General features: G+C 43.5%; 1 protein-coding gene across 2 annotated transcripts in view; it reads right to left on the bottom strand.

The window, feature by feature from the left end:
- Positions 1-19,987, bottom strand: part of XYLT1 (xylosyltransferase 1) — a 585,745-nt gene that overhangs the window by 133,467 nt on the left and 432,291 nt on the right. For both annotated transcript variants that reach the window (XM_063934388.1, XM_063934387.1), the window contains one exon: positions 18,714-18,916. In XM_063934388.1, coding sequence (XP_063790458.1) covers positions 18,714-18,916 — 203 coding nt within the window. The remainder of the gene's footprint in view (positions 1-18,713; positions 18,917-19,987) is intronic.

Here is a 19,987-nt window from a genome sequence, read left to right as displayed (position 1 = left end):
GCGCCGTGACACAGGTGAGTATAGTTGTGTATGTATGTCTCATTATTGTTTGGTGGGTTTATAAGGATTCACTGTGGTTTAGTTTGGTTTGTTAGACCCTGAGGACGGGGAGTTCCCCGAAACATGTCGGAATAAACTAACCGCATTTTGTCTACATGACTTGAGTCTGCTTGAGTGCCGCCGGTCTACACTGCATATATATATATATATATATATCCTTCATTCCTCTTGATAAAATACCAGCCTGACTTCACATGGCAATCTGACATAACATGGCCCCCTCTGGTTGCCAGGGGAAACAATATCTGTCAATCAGGCAGGTGGTCTTCAAACCCGGTGACACCACAGAACTTATAAACCCCAGTACAAATAACTACATTGTTTAATAAACTGTGTAATGATGTGTCTTACATATTTCCACACACGTGTAATTATGAATATTTTATGGGACATATATAAATCCCTGTTGACAAGCACTATATGGTCAAAATCGTTAGGAAAGTTAGAGCAAATCGCACCTTGTGTACACAGCTTGCGATACCGGTGCACGCTCTTGTGAGGTCGTTATCGCAAGAAAAGATAGACCGTGCAGGCAAGGCAATCCTGACTATATTGTGCACAATCTAGTGCATGGGTCTTCAACCTGTGGCCCTCCAGATGCTGTGAAACTTCACATCCCAGCATGCCCTGACACAGTTTTGCTGTTAAGGTATGCTAAAACTGAGGCAGAGCATGCTGGGATGTTTAGTTCCACAGCAGCTGGAGGGTCACAGTTTGAATACCCATGATCTAGTACATAGTATAGTCAAAATTGGCACTTAGTCAATATCGGTGGTTCGGTCAAAATCGGAGATAGTCAATATCTCACCTTTAGATTTTAGTGATACCAGCAGTAACACTGTACTAACAGACCTGTACAGCAAACACAGGCTGCATTCCATATGAATACAACTCACTTTGTCACTGACCTGTTGGTGGGCGTTTCATTAAGCTAAATCCATTTGTTACATTCAAAGGTTACAGCAAATTATTTTTTTTAATGCAATTTACCAATATTTTCAGACTTCATTTGGTTGCTGATCTAGAATAAAAGGAATGAATGCACCACTTACCATAGTCATGTTTTCATATCTTATTCTATTTTATGGAGCTGTCTATTGCATTTTATGGTATTTATAGACCAGTATGCTGTGGTTAAGTATGATAAATATCTAGCACTTTCAAGTTTTTTCAAGGTCTTATGAAAAAGAGAATCTATCACCAAATTACAAATAATAAAACCTGTTAATTTGACCAGAGTATGTAAAAACCACTGCATTTAAAAGAGTACCGCAAAGGAAATAGATGTCTGTTTAGTACACTAACAAAAAAATCAAGGCAGAGCTTTATCTTGTACAATATAAGAATTGAGTGACTCTAGCTTGAGAAAAGTGGTGTTATTAAAAATACCGGACATTTTCCCTACTTTTCAGTTGCGTAATAAGTGCTAACAAATTAGGACACAAGGGTCAAATTTCAGCCATAGAAACGGTTGTCACACCAATTCTGCTGTTCCTGGGGACTTGTCATTTCTCTTTTACACAGAATATTCTCTAGCTGCTTTTCAGAAAGTATAATGGCCCTCATTCCGAGTTGTTCGCTCGCTAGTTGCTTTTAGCAGCAGTGCAAACGCTAAGCCACCGCCCTCTGGGAGTGTATCTTAGCTTAGCAGAAGTGCGAACGAAAGGTTAGCAGAATAGTGCTGACATTTTTTCAAGCAGTTTCAGAGTAGCTGCAGACCTACTCCTACCTTGCGATCACTTCAGTCTGTTTAGTTCTTGCTTTGACGTCACGAACACGCCCTGCGTTCGGCCAGCCACTCCCCCGTTTCCCCAGGCACGCCTGCGTTTGTACCTGACACGCCTGCGTTTTTTAGCACACTCCCGGAAAATGGTCAGTTACCTCCCAGAAACACCCACTTCCTGTCAATCACTCACCGATCAACAGAGCGACGGAAAAGCGTTGCTAGACCTTGTGTGAACCTACACAGTTTTTTGTGAAAGTATGTCGTGCGTGCGCACTGCGTCCCATACGCATGCGCAGAAATGCAGATTTTTAGCCTGATCGCTGCGCTGCGAACAACGGCAGCTAGCAATCAACTCGGAATGACCCCCAATATCCGTTGCTTTTCTTGTTAACCCTGTTGATTTGTCTTTACTGATTAAATAAAACAATTGGCATACACAGCTCTGAACCTCTGCCACCAATTGGCAAGGCCTACTGTGCCTAATGCTGGGTACACACTGGATGATGTATTGACGTTCTATCTAACTCCAGTAATGGGGAGATAGGGTACAATATGTCCTTTGGCCATCTATGAAAAGCTATTTTTTTCTGTGGCACTGGGCAATATTGTCTTGTGATCACCAAACAATAGCTGCTAAAGAGACCACATAATTTGAATGAGGGGCCTCCCCTGTATCGTATGTGAGTGACCTCATATTTTCAGATGTAGCTATGGGCATGGGGGGCAAGGGGACATATAGTGCCCTCCCCACCCTTATACAGAAAACATCTGTTTTCTGTAGTGCAAGATAACATTGTATGGTGATCACAGGTGATCAATAGCTACTAGTGTGCCACAAAGTGAGGACTCCCTTTCAAATTTGGGTGCCCACTTGGTGCAGCTATTATTATGGGAGGGAGAGGGGGTCATTTTCCGTAGAGTAGGGAAACACTGCCTGGTGATCAGAAGCAATCACCAAACAAAACGTATGGGTCCCCAAGATGTGAAAAAGAGGGACCCTCCCTCTTTCTAAAATGGATGCCTCTTAATTATTTACATAACCAAGCTGGGGGAGATCTTCACCCATGCCTGGACTATAATATTTTTCTTTAGTGCAGGGGGTTTATTTCTGGTGATCAGTGTGATCACCAACCATTAACTTTTTGGTGGACTCCCCTCCTTAAAAAGGGGTGGTGGGGATGGGGCGTTAGAGGGACTTTTTTCATGTGCCAACATCACTTCCTAACACAACCCAGTGGCTGCTAGCTGCCCCCACAGATGGAGAACAGGTAGGATAGATTTTTTTTTTTTTTTTGCCCCTTGATGCAGAGCACGAGTCGGGTGTGTCCTTAAGCTATCACCAGGCATGAATCACAAGTAGTTTGAAGGCACAGGGAAGAAGATAAATGGGGAGGTTGTTGGAGAAAGAGGTTGTTTGAGCCAGAGGCTGGTTTGAGATAGGATTGGTGATATGTTTAAACGAGGATGGACGTGTTCCTGTAGAGAGTAAAGGATGCAGAGGAGACCTAGAAATGGGCATGCAGTTGGGAGTGAATATGTTCATGGAAGTAGGTTGTATGGTGAGATTATGGGATGAATGCACAGAATGAATCTTCCATTATGGTAGAGACTGAACTACAGGTAGCTGGGTGGGGTATTTGGCATGAGCTGAGTGGGGTATTTGTCATTAGGAAATAAGTAGTAGGTGAAGTAATGATTACAAATGCAATGGAAAAGAAAAACAAAATGATAATGCACTACAGTATAACTAATATGTAGTAATTTCTTTATTGAAAATACCTTATTATGCTAAAATGTATTTCTGCAAGAAACACATTTTGAGACCAAGGGGAACAAAGTAGAATTAGTGTAAGAAAAATAGTAGATCAGTGACTTTTGTTAATGACCAACTTCAATGATTTTCTTTTATATACAACACTAACTCATTTGTATTGGTTTTCATTATGAATAAAGATGCTGCTATCCAGACAGCTCTATGTGTTGTTATCTCTCTAGAAAGCAGATCTCCAATTCTCTTTTGTTATTCCCTTCAATTACAACAATACAAATAACTCAACTAGTCTTCTGAAGGGACACTTTAGTTATACAATGTGAATTAATAAAACTGTATAGCTCATATTTCTAATATTCCAATTTCCAGCTAATAATCATTATCTTATGTAAAAATCAAATAGAATTACAACACTTGAGATAATCTGTTTGGGTTTTTTCTTATACAAAAAGAGAAATATTCTAAAACATACTTGCTACTGTAATTCATTAGAGATGTGCAATTAATCAGGGGATTGAGCACCTGTTAACAATTCACATAGGAGAATTGAATAACCGAAATGTCTGGCTGTGCACTGCACATTACCAGCTATAACTGTACACAATCTTCACTAATATTCCTGTGCGCCTCTATGGAGTATGAGACAAACATGAGCAAAAATACTGCTGGCAAAGTGTCTTCACCCATCCTTTCTAAAGGAACTTTGTGGCTACTGTGAGAAACTGAATACACCCCACAGAGTTTACTGCCCTATATTTTATCCATTAATTACATTTTATTTTGAATATCTATTATTTAGTACTCCTTAACTGCAAAACCAATTAGTCTCCTCCTATATTATTCCTCCTACTTTTTGAATAAGGTTAATAACTTTCCAAAGTATGGCCCAGATTTATCAAGCCTTGTAGAGTGATAAATTGCACGGTGATAAAGTACCAACCAACCAGCTCCTAGCTGTCATTTTTAAACACAACCAGTAACATGGCAGTTAGGAGCTGATTGACTGGTCCTTTATCACTGTGTAATTTATCACTCTCCAAGACTTGATAAATCTGGGCCATTATATGACAAAAATACTAAATGCAACTGTTTGGATATGATGTGCTCTTAAATTTTAATACATTAACTGGAGCTCCTTGGGGGGAATTCAATTAACCATGGTGTTTAACCGGCACGTTAATCGCCAGGGGTGGACTTTTCCTTGAAGCCTCTGGAATGCGAGGAAAAGTGTGCGAGAGAAGGGCACAATCAGAGGTTTAACACTCAGTAAAAAGTCTATTTCTTTTGATAGTTTTTCTCCATGCCGCAGGGTAGTCAGTCCGTGAATTCACCTCCTAATCTGCAAATATTATGTGTATTTTATTAGCAGGATTCAGCAGTTTCTGAGGTTTCTCCTCAAAATGACTCATTTACATAATATATCTACAACATTTATCTTTAAGATGTTAGTTATAATCAATCTACTGTTACACAACTATTTGCTCTTGGAGACCATTTGAAACGCTCGCCACAGATTCTATTCCCACTCGGTTGGTTGAGTGGACCCACCAACCGAGTGGGAATTAGGAGCAGCTGTCAGTATGCTGGCAGTTTGCAAATTGGCAGCTGTCGGGATTCCGGCGTTGGTCTCCTGAACTCCAAGATCCCGACCACCGGCATTTTGACTGCATCCCATTTTAACAACAATAGTAGACTATCACGTGTGTTGTATAAATGCAGGCTAGAGGATATATGTATTAATGTACATGTAGTATGTTCTAGCATCAGGGGGAAGACCCTAGTAGTTGTCTTGTTCTCCTCCCTATTTGCTGCTGTGCTGCGGCACTATTCTAACACCTACATTTTCTGAAAGATTTCATTTCTAGTTGGTTTCAATTACTAATGAGCATAATTAGCATGTGTAAGCTGTACCGTTAATATGTAGTCTGGTATAGACCACTCGATCAAAAAGCTGAGGCAAAGTAATCATTCCCCACACTGCCTTGTCTGTTCTGGAACACTGCCATTTAGTGAATAGTAGCATTTGAAGAGGTTGAGGCAAAATACAAGTAATTCCAAAAACAATGCATGTAAGCTATGTAAAGTTATTTGATTTCATTTAAATCCAGTTCACTAAATGTATCAAATAGTAAACAAAAAAATGACAAATATCTTTAACAATCATAAAGAACTTCAATAAAGTAATAGTTACTACATTTGTTAGTGACTTTGTTATGTAATATAAACCTATAATAGTGACTATAACCAATTGATAAGGTAGTGCATATACTGTAAGAAACAAACGACTTCCCTTGAAACGTCATAAAACTTAAAAAAAATATTGGTTACAAACATTATTGTGACATTCGGATTTCTTGATAAATAAATATTCCATGAGATATACTGTAAACAGGTCAACAATATAAGAAACAATTCCTGCTTCTGAGTTGGGAATAAAGTAAGGCTGGGTACACACTAGAAAGATATACCATTTGTTCGAGAGACGAGCCATATATCTGTAGCGGAACGGCAGGACCCATTCACAGACACATTGCGCCAGCCCTGCAGCACAGTGGATGCAGATATACTGTAACGGAAAGATATATCCATGCATCTGCATGTATGTATGGTTTGACGGCTCCAAGTTGTGATGTCTGCCCCAACATATTGAGTGGCCAATTGGTAAGTGTGTATGGCTTACCTAATCGGCTGCTCGGTTCAAAAAGAACTGTGTACCTGGACAAACATGTTGCAACACAAGGGAAGAAAATACATACATTTTTAGGCAAATACTAGCTGCTTTTGCATGTAGCCCACAAATGCTGGGCAGCTTTATTTCTACACTGCAGTCTGAATGCACCCTTCACAAATCTAAATTTCTCTGCACATGTTACATCTCCCCCACCTGCAGTGCAGCATGGTTTTGATAAGGAGCCTGATTCAGAGATGAATGAAAAGTAAAACACAGCAAGTGTGATTTTCTCTGCAAGTGAAGCTATTGCTTATAAACTAAAAGACGCCCTACGGATCTACCGCAACTCACAAAAGTCAGGGTGGAAGCATGATGCTCTGGAATCGGAACTGTCCTACCCAAATCAGAACAGTTGGGAGGTATGTGCTATATGTTCCCATTCCTCATTAAATCAGAACTTTTTTGATTACATTCAATTAACTGTATGTATGACCTATATGTGTCATATTTGTGGTCAGTTTTATTAAATATTGTTTTCCTAGACCATGGGTCTTCAACCTGCGGCCCTCCAGCTGTATCCTTTTGTAGTAGATATGGGTTCTAAATTGTAACCAAAGCGCTGCACAGTCACCATCCCCACGCCTCCCAATGTACAAAGACTCTTACACATGTGCAACAGACCACAGTAGGGCCCCTGTAATGCTGTGTTGCTGCTATCCCTATTGCTATGCCACTGTGACTATGATGCTGAAATGGAGCCTTATTACGAATAGTGGAATGCGCATAGTAATGTTCCATGAATCACTAAGAAAACCAAAGTCAAGTTGACAGACACATTATAGGCATGTAAAATAAAGGATAGACCCCATAATATTAACTAAAAAGCTTGTAAAATCCAGGAAAGTAAGATGTAATTTAAAAAAAGGCAAGGGAAAGTCCCCCAGGCACCGAGAATGCACGCAAATATTAGTGTTTCATAAACACTTACTTTCCTATATGTTTAAAAGGAAATAAAAAAGCCTGTAATTAGGGAGGTGGTTTCCCCACCCCTTTGGAATCTAGTAACAAAAAAAGCCCATTAATCATCTAAACAAGCTGTCTGGGGAGTGTGTGCGCTGGAGCTAGGGGGGAGTGAGGGAGTGGATATGCCGCACAATTTCATTCCAAAATTAACTCAGTGTAATATGATTTACATGTCACAGTATAAAAATATAAGGCAGACAGGAAAATAAATTACCCCCATACTCACAGGGCCTGCCCTGAAATAATTAGAATACAATTATTATGAACTTAAGAATCCCTTTCAATAAGTCCCTTACAAAGAAAATACTGAACGGGTTCCAGCAAAGCAAATGAGATCTATTGCAGTTGATTGTTACAAACACAAAAGGAAAGAAAACTGGGAATGTTCCTAAATACAGTATCAGATATTTGTCCTCCCCTTCCCACTGTAAGTCAGTATTCAAGTAATGGGGATGGTTGTCCGCACTCTCAGGAGTCCAGGAAGTCATCCCCTGATGTAAGAGTTCTAGCCGATGGTCACAGGATATGGGAGTGTCATACCATTGTATCATCCTCAATATCAGTGAAGACGGACTGCCAGTATAAGTGTATATAACCAGAGTATGCATGTTTCATGCACATAGAACACATTGCATTAAAAAATTATTACGGTAATATCTTTAAATTGGCTCATGATTAATTAATACCATAATACGGTTTGCTAAATAAATAATTATTGCCTCCATAATTAAAAGTCAACGTTAATTACCTAATAAATAACTATCTCATTGTTTGAGTTTTGCATATCTGGAATGATTGGAACCAGAAGTATTTTGGATTTCAAATATTTCTGTATTTTGGAATATTTCCATAGTATAATGAGATGTCTTAGGGATGGGACCAAAGTTTAAACATAAAATGCAGTTATATGTTTGATGTATATACTTGATACACAATGGCACATGTGGGGGAGGGGGGGGGGGGATCTGGGTGTCTAGAACCCACCCACCCTAAGCTTAAATGTATTGATTAATATATTAACTAAACCCCATTACTTACTATGGTGAGTTATTGTGGTGATATATAAGTATCATCAGGTTATTAGCTCTTTACATACAGTAGGTACTTGTTCCACTACCATGTGTCCACACAATTTCATTGCATTTGAAACTACACAGTCACTTACTGTATGTATCAATATTTCTAATTATGATTATCATAAATACATGGTTTCTTTAACAAACATTTCTTAAGGATTTTTGTTTCCTTTTAGAAACAGCCAGACATGCCACTAATCAGCCAACAGAGAACACCGATGATGTCACTCATATAGGAGACAGACTTGTGGGCAGCTTTGACTATCTGAAGTGCTTTAGGCAACACCGTAGGACAGTTAGGAGAGAGGAAAGTGTCAAGCTGTGTCACAGCTTTCTGTACAGTATACACATTAGCTAAAAGGGGAGATTGCTCGCTAGACTGAGTTATCACCACTGCCTGTGGTGTAAGGCTTAGTCACAGCAGCAGACTCCTGCAGCAAGGTAAATCCAACACAGCGTAAAGTATCAAACTAGTTCCTTCAGCATCAATAAGATTCTATAAAATTTAGGGTAGGGAGTTATAGCAAAGGCCTAAAGAGCCAATTGTTCTGAAAATGCTAGATAATCCATCCTGTGGTAGGGACTTCACTATCCACAAATTCGGCCATTGAGCTCCTCTGGCAGTAACTGATAATGTTACAATATTTCCTTGTCAGCTTGATTGAGTCCACTGAGGCAACACAGATTAAATCTAAGATCAGGAGCAGGAGTTAAAACAAAAATAATACAGAGCTCAGGCAAAGCATTTTCTACTCCCTGCAGCCCAGAAATGGCCATTCTGTAGCCTCTCAAGCTGCAGCTGGACTTCACTACCCATGATCCTCAGCCAGCAGATGTACAGTAGTTTGGAAAAAGCCTGAATTAAGAAGTCTTAACCATGCAGCAGAACGTTACTTCTGACGAGTGTACAAGGATAGGAAACACTCTGCTGTGTTGCATTTCATATTATTGGCCTTTTAAATCCATACACCCTTGTGTTGCAATCTGGCATTTGAGAGGATTTGCTATTGTGAGCTCAAATTTACACTTCACAAGTGAATTGTGGAGGTCACTAGGTAGGCTCACTTCTCCTACAACTAACTTTTCCCCACCTATGGCTACAAAGCAGAAGGTTTGCCCTTTACTGGGTTATAGATGCTTGGTGAATGAACTCTAGAGTTTTCCTCTCAACATTTAGGGGCCCATTTATGATTGGGTTATAGACCTGATAACTACAATTCACAGCAATAAAAAAATGCTGTACCGTCTGAATGTATTTGAAACACATGCAGGGTCAGGGGCTCCTATGCCCGTGAGTCCCTGCAATGTGTAAAGGAATTGCTAATGCAATCACTTTACTTTGTGCTGCAAGACACCTAGCAGCCCACTATTCTCTGTCATCAGACTATGCATGCGCAAGTGGCTATTAGCCCTGTCCTGGTAAATTCTGCAGTCTGGTAGCCTATAGGCCTACGCTACCATGACCAATGTCATCTCAAGATGGCGTTAGCTAATGGGGCCAAGCACAGTAAATTTCACAATACAGCAGCCCCATCAGTGCTGTAACGGGACTAAACTGCAGGGTGGTCTTCAGTTTGTTGGCTGTCGGTATCCCGGCGCACAGTATACCGGCGCCGGAATCCCGACAGCCGGCATACCGACACTTTATCTCCCTCTTGGGGGTCCACGACACCCCTGGAGGGAGAATAAATAGCGTGTCGCGCTTAGCGCACCACCGTGCCCGCAAGGGGCTAATTTTCGCTCACCACGCTGTCGGTATTCCGGCTTCGGTATACCGTGCGCCGGGAGCCCGGCCGCCGGCATACAATACTACACCCTAAGCTGCATCCTGTCAGCTGATCAAAAAAGATATGCTACAGAAAAGCAGCAGTTTGGTGAATTTGTTTTTTTATCACGGTCATAGTTGAAGGTCTAGCAGAGATGACGACTTACAGTACCAGCACATCAACCACAATTCCACGCCTTCTTCCTCATACTGTATTTTTGCTTTGTTCTGTATAGACATCCTTATTTAGAAAACAGGCGGCTTCTCATGTATCTAATTTTGGTGAGACAATGACTAGTACACATTGAATTTACAGTAAATGACAGAACGAAGAAGTGTGTTGTACTCACTGGAGCACAGACAAAGCACAAAATAAGAATTTACTTACCGATAATTCTATTTCTCATAGTCCGTAGTGGATGCTGGGGACTCCGTAAGGACCATGGGGGATAGCGGCTCCGCAGGAGACTGGGCACATCTAAAGAAAGCTTTAGGACTAACTGGTGTGCACTGGCTCCTCCCCCTATGACCCTCCTCCAAGCCTCAGTTAGGATACTGTGCCCGGACGAGCGTACACAATAAGGAAGGATTTTGAATCCCGGGTAAGACTCATACCAGCCACACCAATCACACCGTATAACCTGTGATCTGAACCCAGTTAACAGCATGATAACAGAGGAGCCTCTGAAAGATGGCTCACAACAATAATAACCCGATTTTTGTAACAATAACTATGTACAAGTATTGCAGACAATCCGCACTTGGGATGGGCGCCCAGCATCCACTACGGACTATGAGAAATAGAATTATCGGTAAGTAAATTCTTATTTTCTCTAACGTCCTAAGTGGATGCTGGGGACTCCGTAAGGACCATGGGGATTATACCAAAGCTCCCAAACGGGCGGGAGAGTGCGGATGACTCTGCAGTACCGAATGAGAGAACTCCAGGTCCTCCTCAGCCAGGATATCAATTTTGTAGAATTTTACAAACATATTTGCTCCTGACCAAGAAGCTGCTCGGCAAAGTTGTAAAGCCGAGACCCCTCGGGCAGCCGCCCAAGATGAGCCCACCTTCCTTGTGGAGTGGGCATTTACAGATTTTTGGCTGTGGCAGGCCTGCCACAGAATGTGCAAGCTGAATTGTACTACAAATCCAACGAGCAATAGTCTGCTTAGAAGCAGGAGCACCCAGCTTGTTGGGTGCATACAGGATAAACAGCGAGTCAGATTTCCTGACTCCAGCCCTCCTGGAAACATATATTTTCAGGGCCCTGACAACGTCTAGCAACTTGGAGTCCTCCAAGTCCCTAGTAGCCGCAGGCACCACAAATAGGTTGGTTCAGGTGAAACGCTGAAACCACCTTAGGGAGAAACTGAGGATGAGTCCTCAATTCCGCCCTGTCCGAATGGAACATCAGATAAGGGCCGCCAATTCTGACACACGCGCCTGGCCCAGGCCAGGGCCAACAGCATGACCACTTTCCATGTGAGATATTTTAACTCCACAGATTTAAGTGGTTCAAACCAATGTGACTTTTGGAACCCAAAACTACATTGAGATCCCAAAGTGCCACTGGAGGCACAAAAGGAGGCTGTATATGCAGTACCCCTTTTACAAACGTCTGAACTTCAGGGACTGAAGCTAGTTTTGACAGGGCCGAAATTTGAACCTTAATGGACCCCAATTTCAGGCCCATAGACACTCCTGTTTGCAGGAAATGTAGGAATCGACCCAGTTGAATTTCCACCGTCGGGCCTTACTGGCCTCGCACCACGCAACATATTTTCGCCAATTGCGGTGATAATGTTTTTGCGGTTACATCCTTCCTGGCTTTGATCAGGATAGGGATGACTTCATCCGGAACGCCTTTTTTCCTTCAGGATCCGGCGTTCAACCACCATGCCGTCAAACGCAGCCGCGGTAAGTCTTGGAACAGACAGGGTCCTTGCTGGAGCAGGTCCCTTCTTAGAGGTAGAGGCCACGGATCCTCCGTGAGCATCTCTTGAAGTTCCGGTTACCAAGTCCTTCTTGGCCAATTCGGAGCCATGAATATAGTGCTTACTCCTCTCCATCTTATCAATCTCAGTACCTTGGGTAAGAGAGGCAGAGGAGGGAACACATACCCTGACTGGTACACCCACGGTGTTACCAGAGCGTCTACAGCTATTGCCTGAGGGTCCCTGGACCTGGCGCAATACCTGTCGAGTTTTTCCCAACGGTTTATAATCATGTGGAAGACTTCTGGGTGAAGTCCCCACTCTCCCGGGTGGAGGTCGTGCTGAGGAAGTCTGCTTCCCAGTTGTCCACTCCCGGAATGAATACTGCTGACAGTGCTATCACATGATTTTCCGCCCAGCGAAGAATCCTTGCAGCTTCTGCCATTGCCCTCCTGCTTCTTGTGCCACCCTGTCTGTTTACGTGGGTGACTGCCGTGATGTTGTCCGACTGGATCAACACCGGCTGACCTTGAAGCAGAGGTCTTGCTAAGCTTAGAGCATTGTAAATGTCCCTTAGCTTCAGGATATTTATGTGAAGTGATATCTCCAGGCTTGACCATAAGTCCTGGATATTCCTTCCCTGTGTGACTGCTCCCCAGCCTCGCAGGCTGGCATCCGTGGTCACCAGGACCCAGTCCTGAATGCCGAAACTGCGGCCCTCTAGAAGATGAGCACTCTGCAACCACCACAGGAGGGTCCCCTTGTCCTTGGTGACAGGGTTATCCGCTGATGCATCTGAAGATGCGACCTGGACCATTTGTCCAGCAGGTCCCACTGGAAAGTTCTTGCGTGGAATCTGCCGAATGGGATTGCTTCGTAGGAAGCCACCATTTTACCCAGAACCCTTGTGCATTGATGCACTGAGACTTGGCTCGGTTTTAGGAGGTTCCTGACTAGCTCGGATAACTCCCTGGCTTTCTCCTCCGGGAGAAACACCTTTTTCTGGACTGTGTCCAGGATCATCCCTAGGAACAGAAGACAAGTCGTCGGAACCAGCTGCGATTTTGGAATATTGAGAATCCAACCGTGCTGCAGCAACACTACCTGAGATAGTGCTACACCGACCTCCAACTGTTCCCTGGATCTTACCCTTATCAGGGAATTGTCCAAGTAAGGGATAACTAAAATTCCCTTCCTTTGAAGGAATATCATCATTTCGGCCATTACCTTGGTAAAGACCCGGGGTGCCGTGAACCATCCATACGGCAGCGTCTGAACTGATAGTGACAGTTCTGTACCATAAACCTGAGGTACCCTTGGTGAGAAGGGTAAATTTTGACATGAAGGTAAGCATCCTTGATGTCCCGAGACATCATGTAGTCCCCTTCTTCCAGGTTCGCAATCACTGCTCTGAGTGACTCAATCTTGAATTTGAACCTCTGTATGTAAGTGTTCAAAGATTTTAGATTTAGAATCGGTCTCACCGAGCCGTCCGGCTTCGGTACCACAACAGTGTGGAATAATACCCCGTTCCCTGTTGCAGGAGGGGTATCTTGATTATCACCTGCTGGGAATACAGCTTGTGAATGGCTTCCAAAACTGTCTCCCTGTCAGAAGGAGACATCGGTAAAGCCGACTTTAGGAAACGGCGAGGGGGAGACGTCTCGAATTCTAATATGTACCCCTGAGATATCACCTGAAGGATCCAGGGGTCTACTTGCGAGTGAGCCCACTGCGCGCTGAAATTCATTGAGACGGGCCCCCCACCGTGCCTGATTCTGCTTGTAAAGCCCCAGCGTATACTGAGGGCTTGGCAGAGGCGGGAGAGGGTTTCTGTTCCTGGGAACTGGCTGATTTCTGCAGCCTTTTTCCTCTCCCTCTGTCACGGGGCAGAAATGAGGAACCTTTTGCCCGCTTATCCACGAAAAGACTGCGCCTGATAATACGGCGTCTTCTCATGTTGAGAGGCGACCTGGGGTACAAACGTGGATTTCCCAGCTGTTGCCGTGGCCACCAGGTCTGAAAGACCGACCCCAAATAACTCCTCCCCTTAATAAGGCAATACTTCCAAATGCCGTTTGGAATACGCATCACCTGACCACTGACGTGTCCATAACCCTCTACTGGTAGAAATGGACAACGCACTTAGACTTGATGCCAGTCGGCAAATATTCCGCTGTGCATCACGCATATATAGAAATGCATCTTTCAAATGCTCTATAGGCAAAAATATACTGTCCCTATCTAGGGTATCAATATTTTCAGTCAGGGAATCCGACCACGCCAACCCAGCACTGCACATCCAGGCTGAGGCGATTGCTGGTCGCAGTATAACACCAGTATGTGTGTAAATACATTTTAGGATACCCTCCTGCTTTCTATCAGCAGGATCCTTAAGGGCGGCCATCTCAGGAGAGGATAGAGCCCTTACAAGCGTGTGAGCGCTTTATCCACCCTAGGGGGTGTTTCCCAACGCACCCTAACCTCTGGCGGGAAAGGATATAATGTCAATAACATTTTAGAAATTAGCAGTTGTTATCGGGGGAAACCCACGCATCATCACACACCTCATTTAATTTCTCAGATTCAGGAAAACTACAGGTAGTTTTTCCTCACCGAACATAATACCCCTTTTTGGTGGTACTCGTATTATCAGAAATGTGTAAAACATTTTTCATTGCCTCAATCATGTAACGTGTGGCCCTACTGGAAGTCACATTTGTCTCTTCACCGTCGACACTGGAGTCAGTATCCGTGTCGGCGTCTATATCTGCCATCTGAGGTAACGGGCGCTTTAGAGCCCCTGACGGCCTATGAGACGTCTGGACAGGCACAAGCTGAGTAGCCGGCTGTCTCATGTCAACCACTGTCTTTTATACAGAGCTGACACTGTCACGTAATTTCTTCCAACAGTTCATCCACTCAGGTGTCGACCCCCTAGGGGGTGACATCACTATTACAGGCAATCTGCTCTGTCTCCACATCATTTTTCTCCTCATACATGTCGACACAAAAGTACCGACATACAGCACACACACAGGGAATGCTCTGATAGAGGACAGGACCCCACTAGCCCTTTGGGGAGACAGAGGAAGAGTTTGCCAGCACACACCAGAGCGCTATATATATACAGGGATAACCTTATATAAGTGTTTTTCCCCTTATAGCTGCTGTATAGTTAATACTGCGCCTAATTTGTGCCCCCCTCTCTTTTTTAACCCTTTCTGTAGTGTAGTGACTGCAGGGGAGAGCCAGGGAGCTTCCCTCCAACGGAGCTGTGAGGGAAAATGGCGCCAGTGTGCTGAGGAGATAGGCTCCGCCCCCTTATCGGCGGCCTTATCTCCCGTTTTTTTATGTATTTTGGCAGGGGTTAAATGCATCCATAAAGCCCAGGAGCTATATGTGATGCATTTTTTTTGCCATCCAAGGTGTTTATTATTGCGTCTCAGGGCCCCCCCCCCAGCGCCCTGCACCCTCAGTGACCGGAGTGTGAAGTGTGCTGAGAGCAATGGCGCACAGCTGCAGTGCTGTGCGCTACCTTGTTGAAGACAGGACGTCTTCTGCCGCCGATTTTCCGGACCTCTTCTGCCTTCTGGCTCTGTAAGGGGGCCGGCGGCGCGGCTCTGGGACCCATCCAAGCTGGGCCTGTGATCGTCCCTCTGGAGCTAATGTCCAGTAGCCTAAGAAGCCCAATCCACTCTGCACGCAGGTGAGTTCGCTTCTTCTCCCCTTAGTCCCTCGATGCAGTGAGCCTGTTGCCAGCAGGTCTCACTGAAAATAAAAAACCTAAACTAAAACTTTCACTAAGAAGCTCAGGAGAGCCCCTAGTGTGCACCCTTCTCGTTCGGGCACAGAGATCTAACTGAGGCTTGGAGGAGGGTCATAGGGGGAGGAGCCAGTGCACACCAGTTAGTCCTAAAGCTTTCTTTAGATGTGCCCAGTCTCCTGCGGAGCCGCTATCCCCCATGGTCCTTACGGAGTCCCCAGCATCCACTTAGGACGTTAGAGAAATGTGCATTAACCCATAACAACTAACCACAAACAAGCTTTTAGTGATTTAAAAGTTGCTGCGTCTTCGGCGGTTTCAAATGCTGCATTTAAAGGGGCAATAATACTATATACAAAACTATTTTATTTGTAATCATTATTGACCCTTTAAATCCAGTGGCAGAAACCACCATAAATGTGGCAGCTTTGAAATGTGCCTGGCGTGAGTGAGCTGACAGATCCCGTGCAACTCCATTTGTGCCTGGTGTCTATTTTTGCCAAAAATGCACGTTATTCGCATCACTGTGTGAATAGGACACACAAGCAGTCTCTGCTGATTAAAATATGCGTCATGCCTATATTCTCTGTGCGTCTGCAGCTGTATCTTCATCCAAAATGCTACACTGTAGCGTAGCATTTCGTATGCAGACACAGGCGTGGTCGTACACAAAATATAGTCATGCAGCATATCATTTTAATCAGCATGAGCTGCTTGTGCATCGTAGTCACACCGTTTGTGAACAGAGATGCATTGTAATGGAAAAAAACTGCACATAAAGACACTCAGCGATACGGAGTCACCCCACGACATGGTTTTGACTAGAGGGACTGGTTAACATGCCAGAAGGCAAGATGTAATTGGACACCTCTGTAAATGTACCCATTAGAATTGAGAGGAGTATGTCCTAGCTGAGCTCTCAATAGCAGTGTAAAAATAAAGCTGTCCCATATATGTGGACCATTTGCGGGTGATTATGAAAAGCGGCTGTGGCTTGTGTAAAAGTGGGCGTGGCTTCACAGGAGTGCCGTGATTGCGAGCCACGCCCTATTTTCGTCACTGAGGGGGCATGCCCTGCGCTGTGTGTGTGTATATATACTGTATATACACACACACACACAGTCAAATTATAGGTAAGCACTCACTAATCCAATGTAGAATTTGCCAGGTGCCCTCCATTAGAAACGCCTCTGCAGGAGCACAAACATACACCTGAAGATGGTACAATAAAGCACCGAAACGTTGCAGTTATACCTGCCTACTTAGTCATTTATACAAAGTGCTGCCGTCACCATGGTGTGTGTGTGTGTATTTTTATATATATATATATATATATATATATATATTTTTTTTTTTTTTGAACATACTGTATAGGGAAGTTTTTGAAGTGGATGCAAAAACAGCTAATTTACACATATTTTATAAGGCCATCACCACCAGATTAAATATTTTATACATCTTCACAGTTAATCAGGAAGAATAACAGGCCTACTTTGGTTAATTCATGTGGATTCTAAAGATTTGAGCAATTTGTTGCAAAGCCCTTTGACTGGGGGCAGAAATGTAAGTGAGTCACATTCGTATGTAACATGAGTCACATGTAAAAACTGATTTTAAGTATAGTTTGGTTATCATTAAGTTTTTTGTTTGTGTGTCAATCATAAGTTAAGAGTGTATACTATAACAATCATATTGTAAAAATAATTAGGTGAGCAGTTCCTACAGTGGGTGGGATGTACTAAGCGGAAAATGCGGTAAACTCCCTGTTTACCGCATTTTCCTGATGTACTAACCCCCGTCCGACAGGTCAGCGCCGCGGCGGGGTACGTACGTCCATACAAGCCTTAGGGCTTCTTTCCGCGGCTCTGTGTGAGGGATCCGATCGGATCCCTCCCAGCATGCCCTGCGGCCGCCCCCGTCACCCCGCGCATGCGCAGACTGACTTCTGGGGCCGAATCCCGGAAGTCAGGCTGCCGCTGCGCATCGCGGAGGACAGCTCTTATCGGAAGAGCTGTCCTCCGCAATGCTGATCGCATATGTTAGTACATATGCGATCAGCATCGTGGCGCAGGGCGGCGATGTACATTAGTACATCGTGCCCAGTATGTCCATTCAGTTGTAACTGCCACGCATATAAACAATAAAATGTAACTACTAAGAGTGTACATTTTTTTCTGCTTCTAAGCATTAATTATGACTACCTACCCCATATATTATTGTCATACTTTTCTAAATGCTGAATTTCACCTAAATTTTTGTGTGCGGTGCATTTAAAGTTCTAAAAATTTACATGAAATGTAACGTGAGTCACATGGATTGAGATAGATAGATAGATATAGACAGATATATATATATATATATATATATATATATAAATATTTTCACCCCTGGATTTGTTCCCAAACCTGAATCAGCCCAATCGTATCTCAAAAATCTCACTGTTTCCCGGTGAGCTGACGTTTCATTCTTAGGAATATTGGGTAATAACAAGTGATTTGCATTTGACATTTCTGAGCAGTCCAGCTGGCATGCAATTATGGTAGCGTTATACAGATACGTCCGTATATCCTTGCTGCAGTCACGCTAAACAGCCCTTCAAGTCACGCCAGTTTGCCCATCATGATTGACAGGGGATCGGCATCCAGGGGCGGCGAATCGTGTTGGGGGGTGGAGAGCAAGAAGAGCAGGCGTGTCATGGCCGTTTTCGGGAGGGGGCCAGATGATGATGCCTTCATCTCTAGCGAGTGGAAACATGGCGCAGGACTGCCTGACTACGCAGCCATGCTGTGTAGGCAGGGGGTCTACCCCTATTTGCAGCTAAATCTTCGACCAACTCTGCATAACCCCCTATGTTGTGATATCAAACACTAAACCTTTCTATGTAAAATATTGTACATACTTAAATGAATGACTGTACCTGACTGGATAATCTGCAGCACTGAGATTAATGAAAAAGTCCCATGACCAGTCTGACATCTGCAGCAGATCCCTCATGCTTTGCAGGTAGGTGGATAGGAGACTTGCCCCTCCCCAGATGGTTGACATTCTCCACGGAGTGATCCGGACATTAGGGTACTGACTGGCAAATTGGTTCACCTGCCTGTGCAGGAAGTTGGATCTCTGTATCAGAAAAAAGAAAAAAATAGGTAATTATCACCGGATGAGGATAAAGAGACACAAAGAGAAACAAACAGCTCCAATAGAGTCAATCAAAGGAATAATTAAAGATGTTGAATAATTTACCAGATTCATCTGTCTGAGAAACTGTCCCCTCTGTGTGTGTGGAGTTGCCAGCTTCCACCTATTCTTCTTTGTATTGCAATTAGCTGTGCCAGTTGACAGCCATCTAAAACTACCAATCACATCAGTAATTGGCATAGGTGAATTTAAGGGGTTGGGCAGCTGTGCACTGGACCACCCATTAGCCAGACAGCCGATCCGTGTGTTTTATACATGTATTTAATGTCCACCCAGTCAGGAATGGCCGCCTTGTACATTCCGGGCTCCGCCTCCCCTGCCCTCTATCCAACAATATGGTGGTGTGCTGGTCTCTGTATGGCTTGCAAAAGCTGCATGCAGGGACATATCTATACCTTTTTAAAGAGCAGGCATTATTACATCCATGGACATATGTGACCTTTTATGTGGCTACAGCATCTATATTTATACGTACCTCTGTGAATGTGTGCAGATGCCGCTGTTTATATATATATATATATATATATACATACATACATACGTACAAACCAATAAGACAGCACCCTCCTTCCTCACTTGCCAGGGTGCACATTCAAGCAGCCTCTTGCAGCAACGTTTCAGGTTTATTCACCCGTCGTCAGGCAACAATATATTGTCATCTAGGTGTCATTGGGGTATCTTAGATGTTTGAAAAGATTAATGAGAAAACTCTATTGCCTAACTATTGGCCATAAGACAGTGGCAAAATGTCAAGAAAAATAAACACAATTTCTGACAGTGTTGGAATTGGGACCAACCATTACCATAAGTCTAGTTTCGCCTGTGGTCAGGGGGTAATGCTAACAACTAGTTAATTGAATTGACTGTCAAGATGCACTGTACTGGACATCAGTGAAACTGAAATACTGTAGAATGGACACCTTAAATTGTGAACCAGAATTTGTATTTCTGACATCAAAATTTGCTGAACCAAATTCTATTTTTGGAGATAGA

The sequence above is a fragment of the Pseudophryne corroboree genome, chromosome 7, assembly GCF_028390025.1.
Source record: "Pseudophryne corroboree isolate aPseCor3 chromosome 7, aPseCor3.hap2, whole genome shotgun sequence".
In the NCBI taxonomy this organism is placed as follows: domain Eukaryota; kingdom Metazoa; phylum Chordata; class Amphibia; order Anura; family Myobatrachidae; genus Pseudophryne; species Pseudophryne corroboree.
This window is presented reverse-complemented; position numbering and strand designations above follow the sequence as displayed.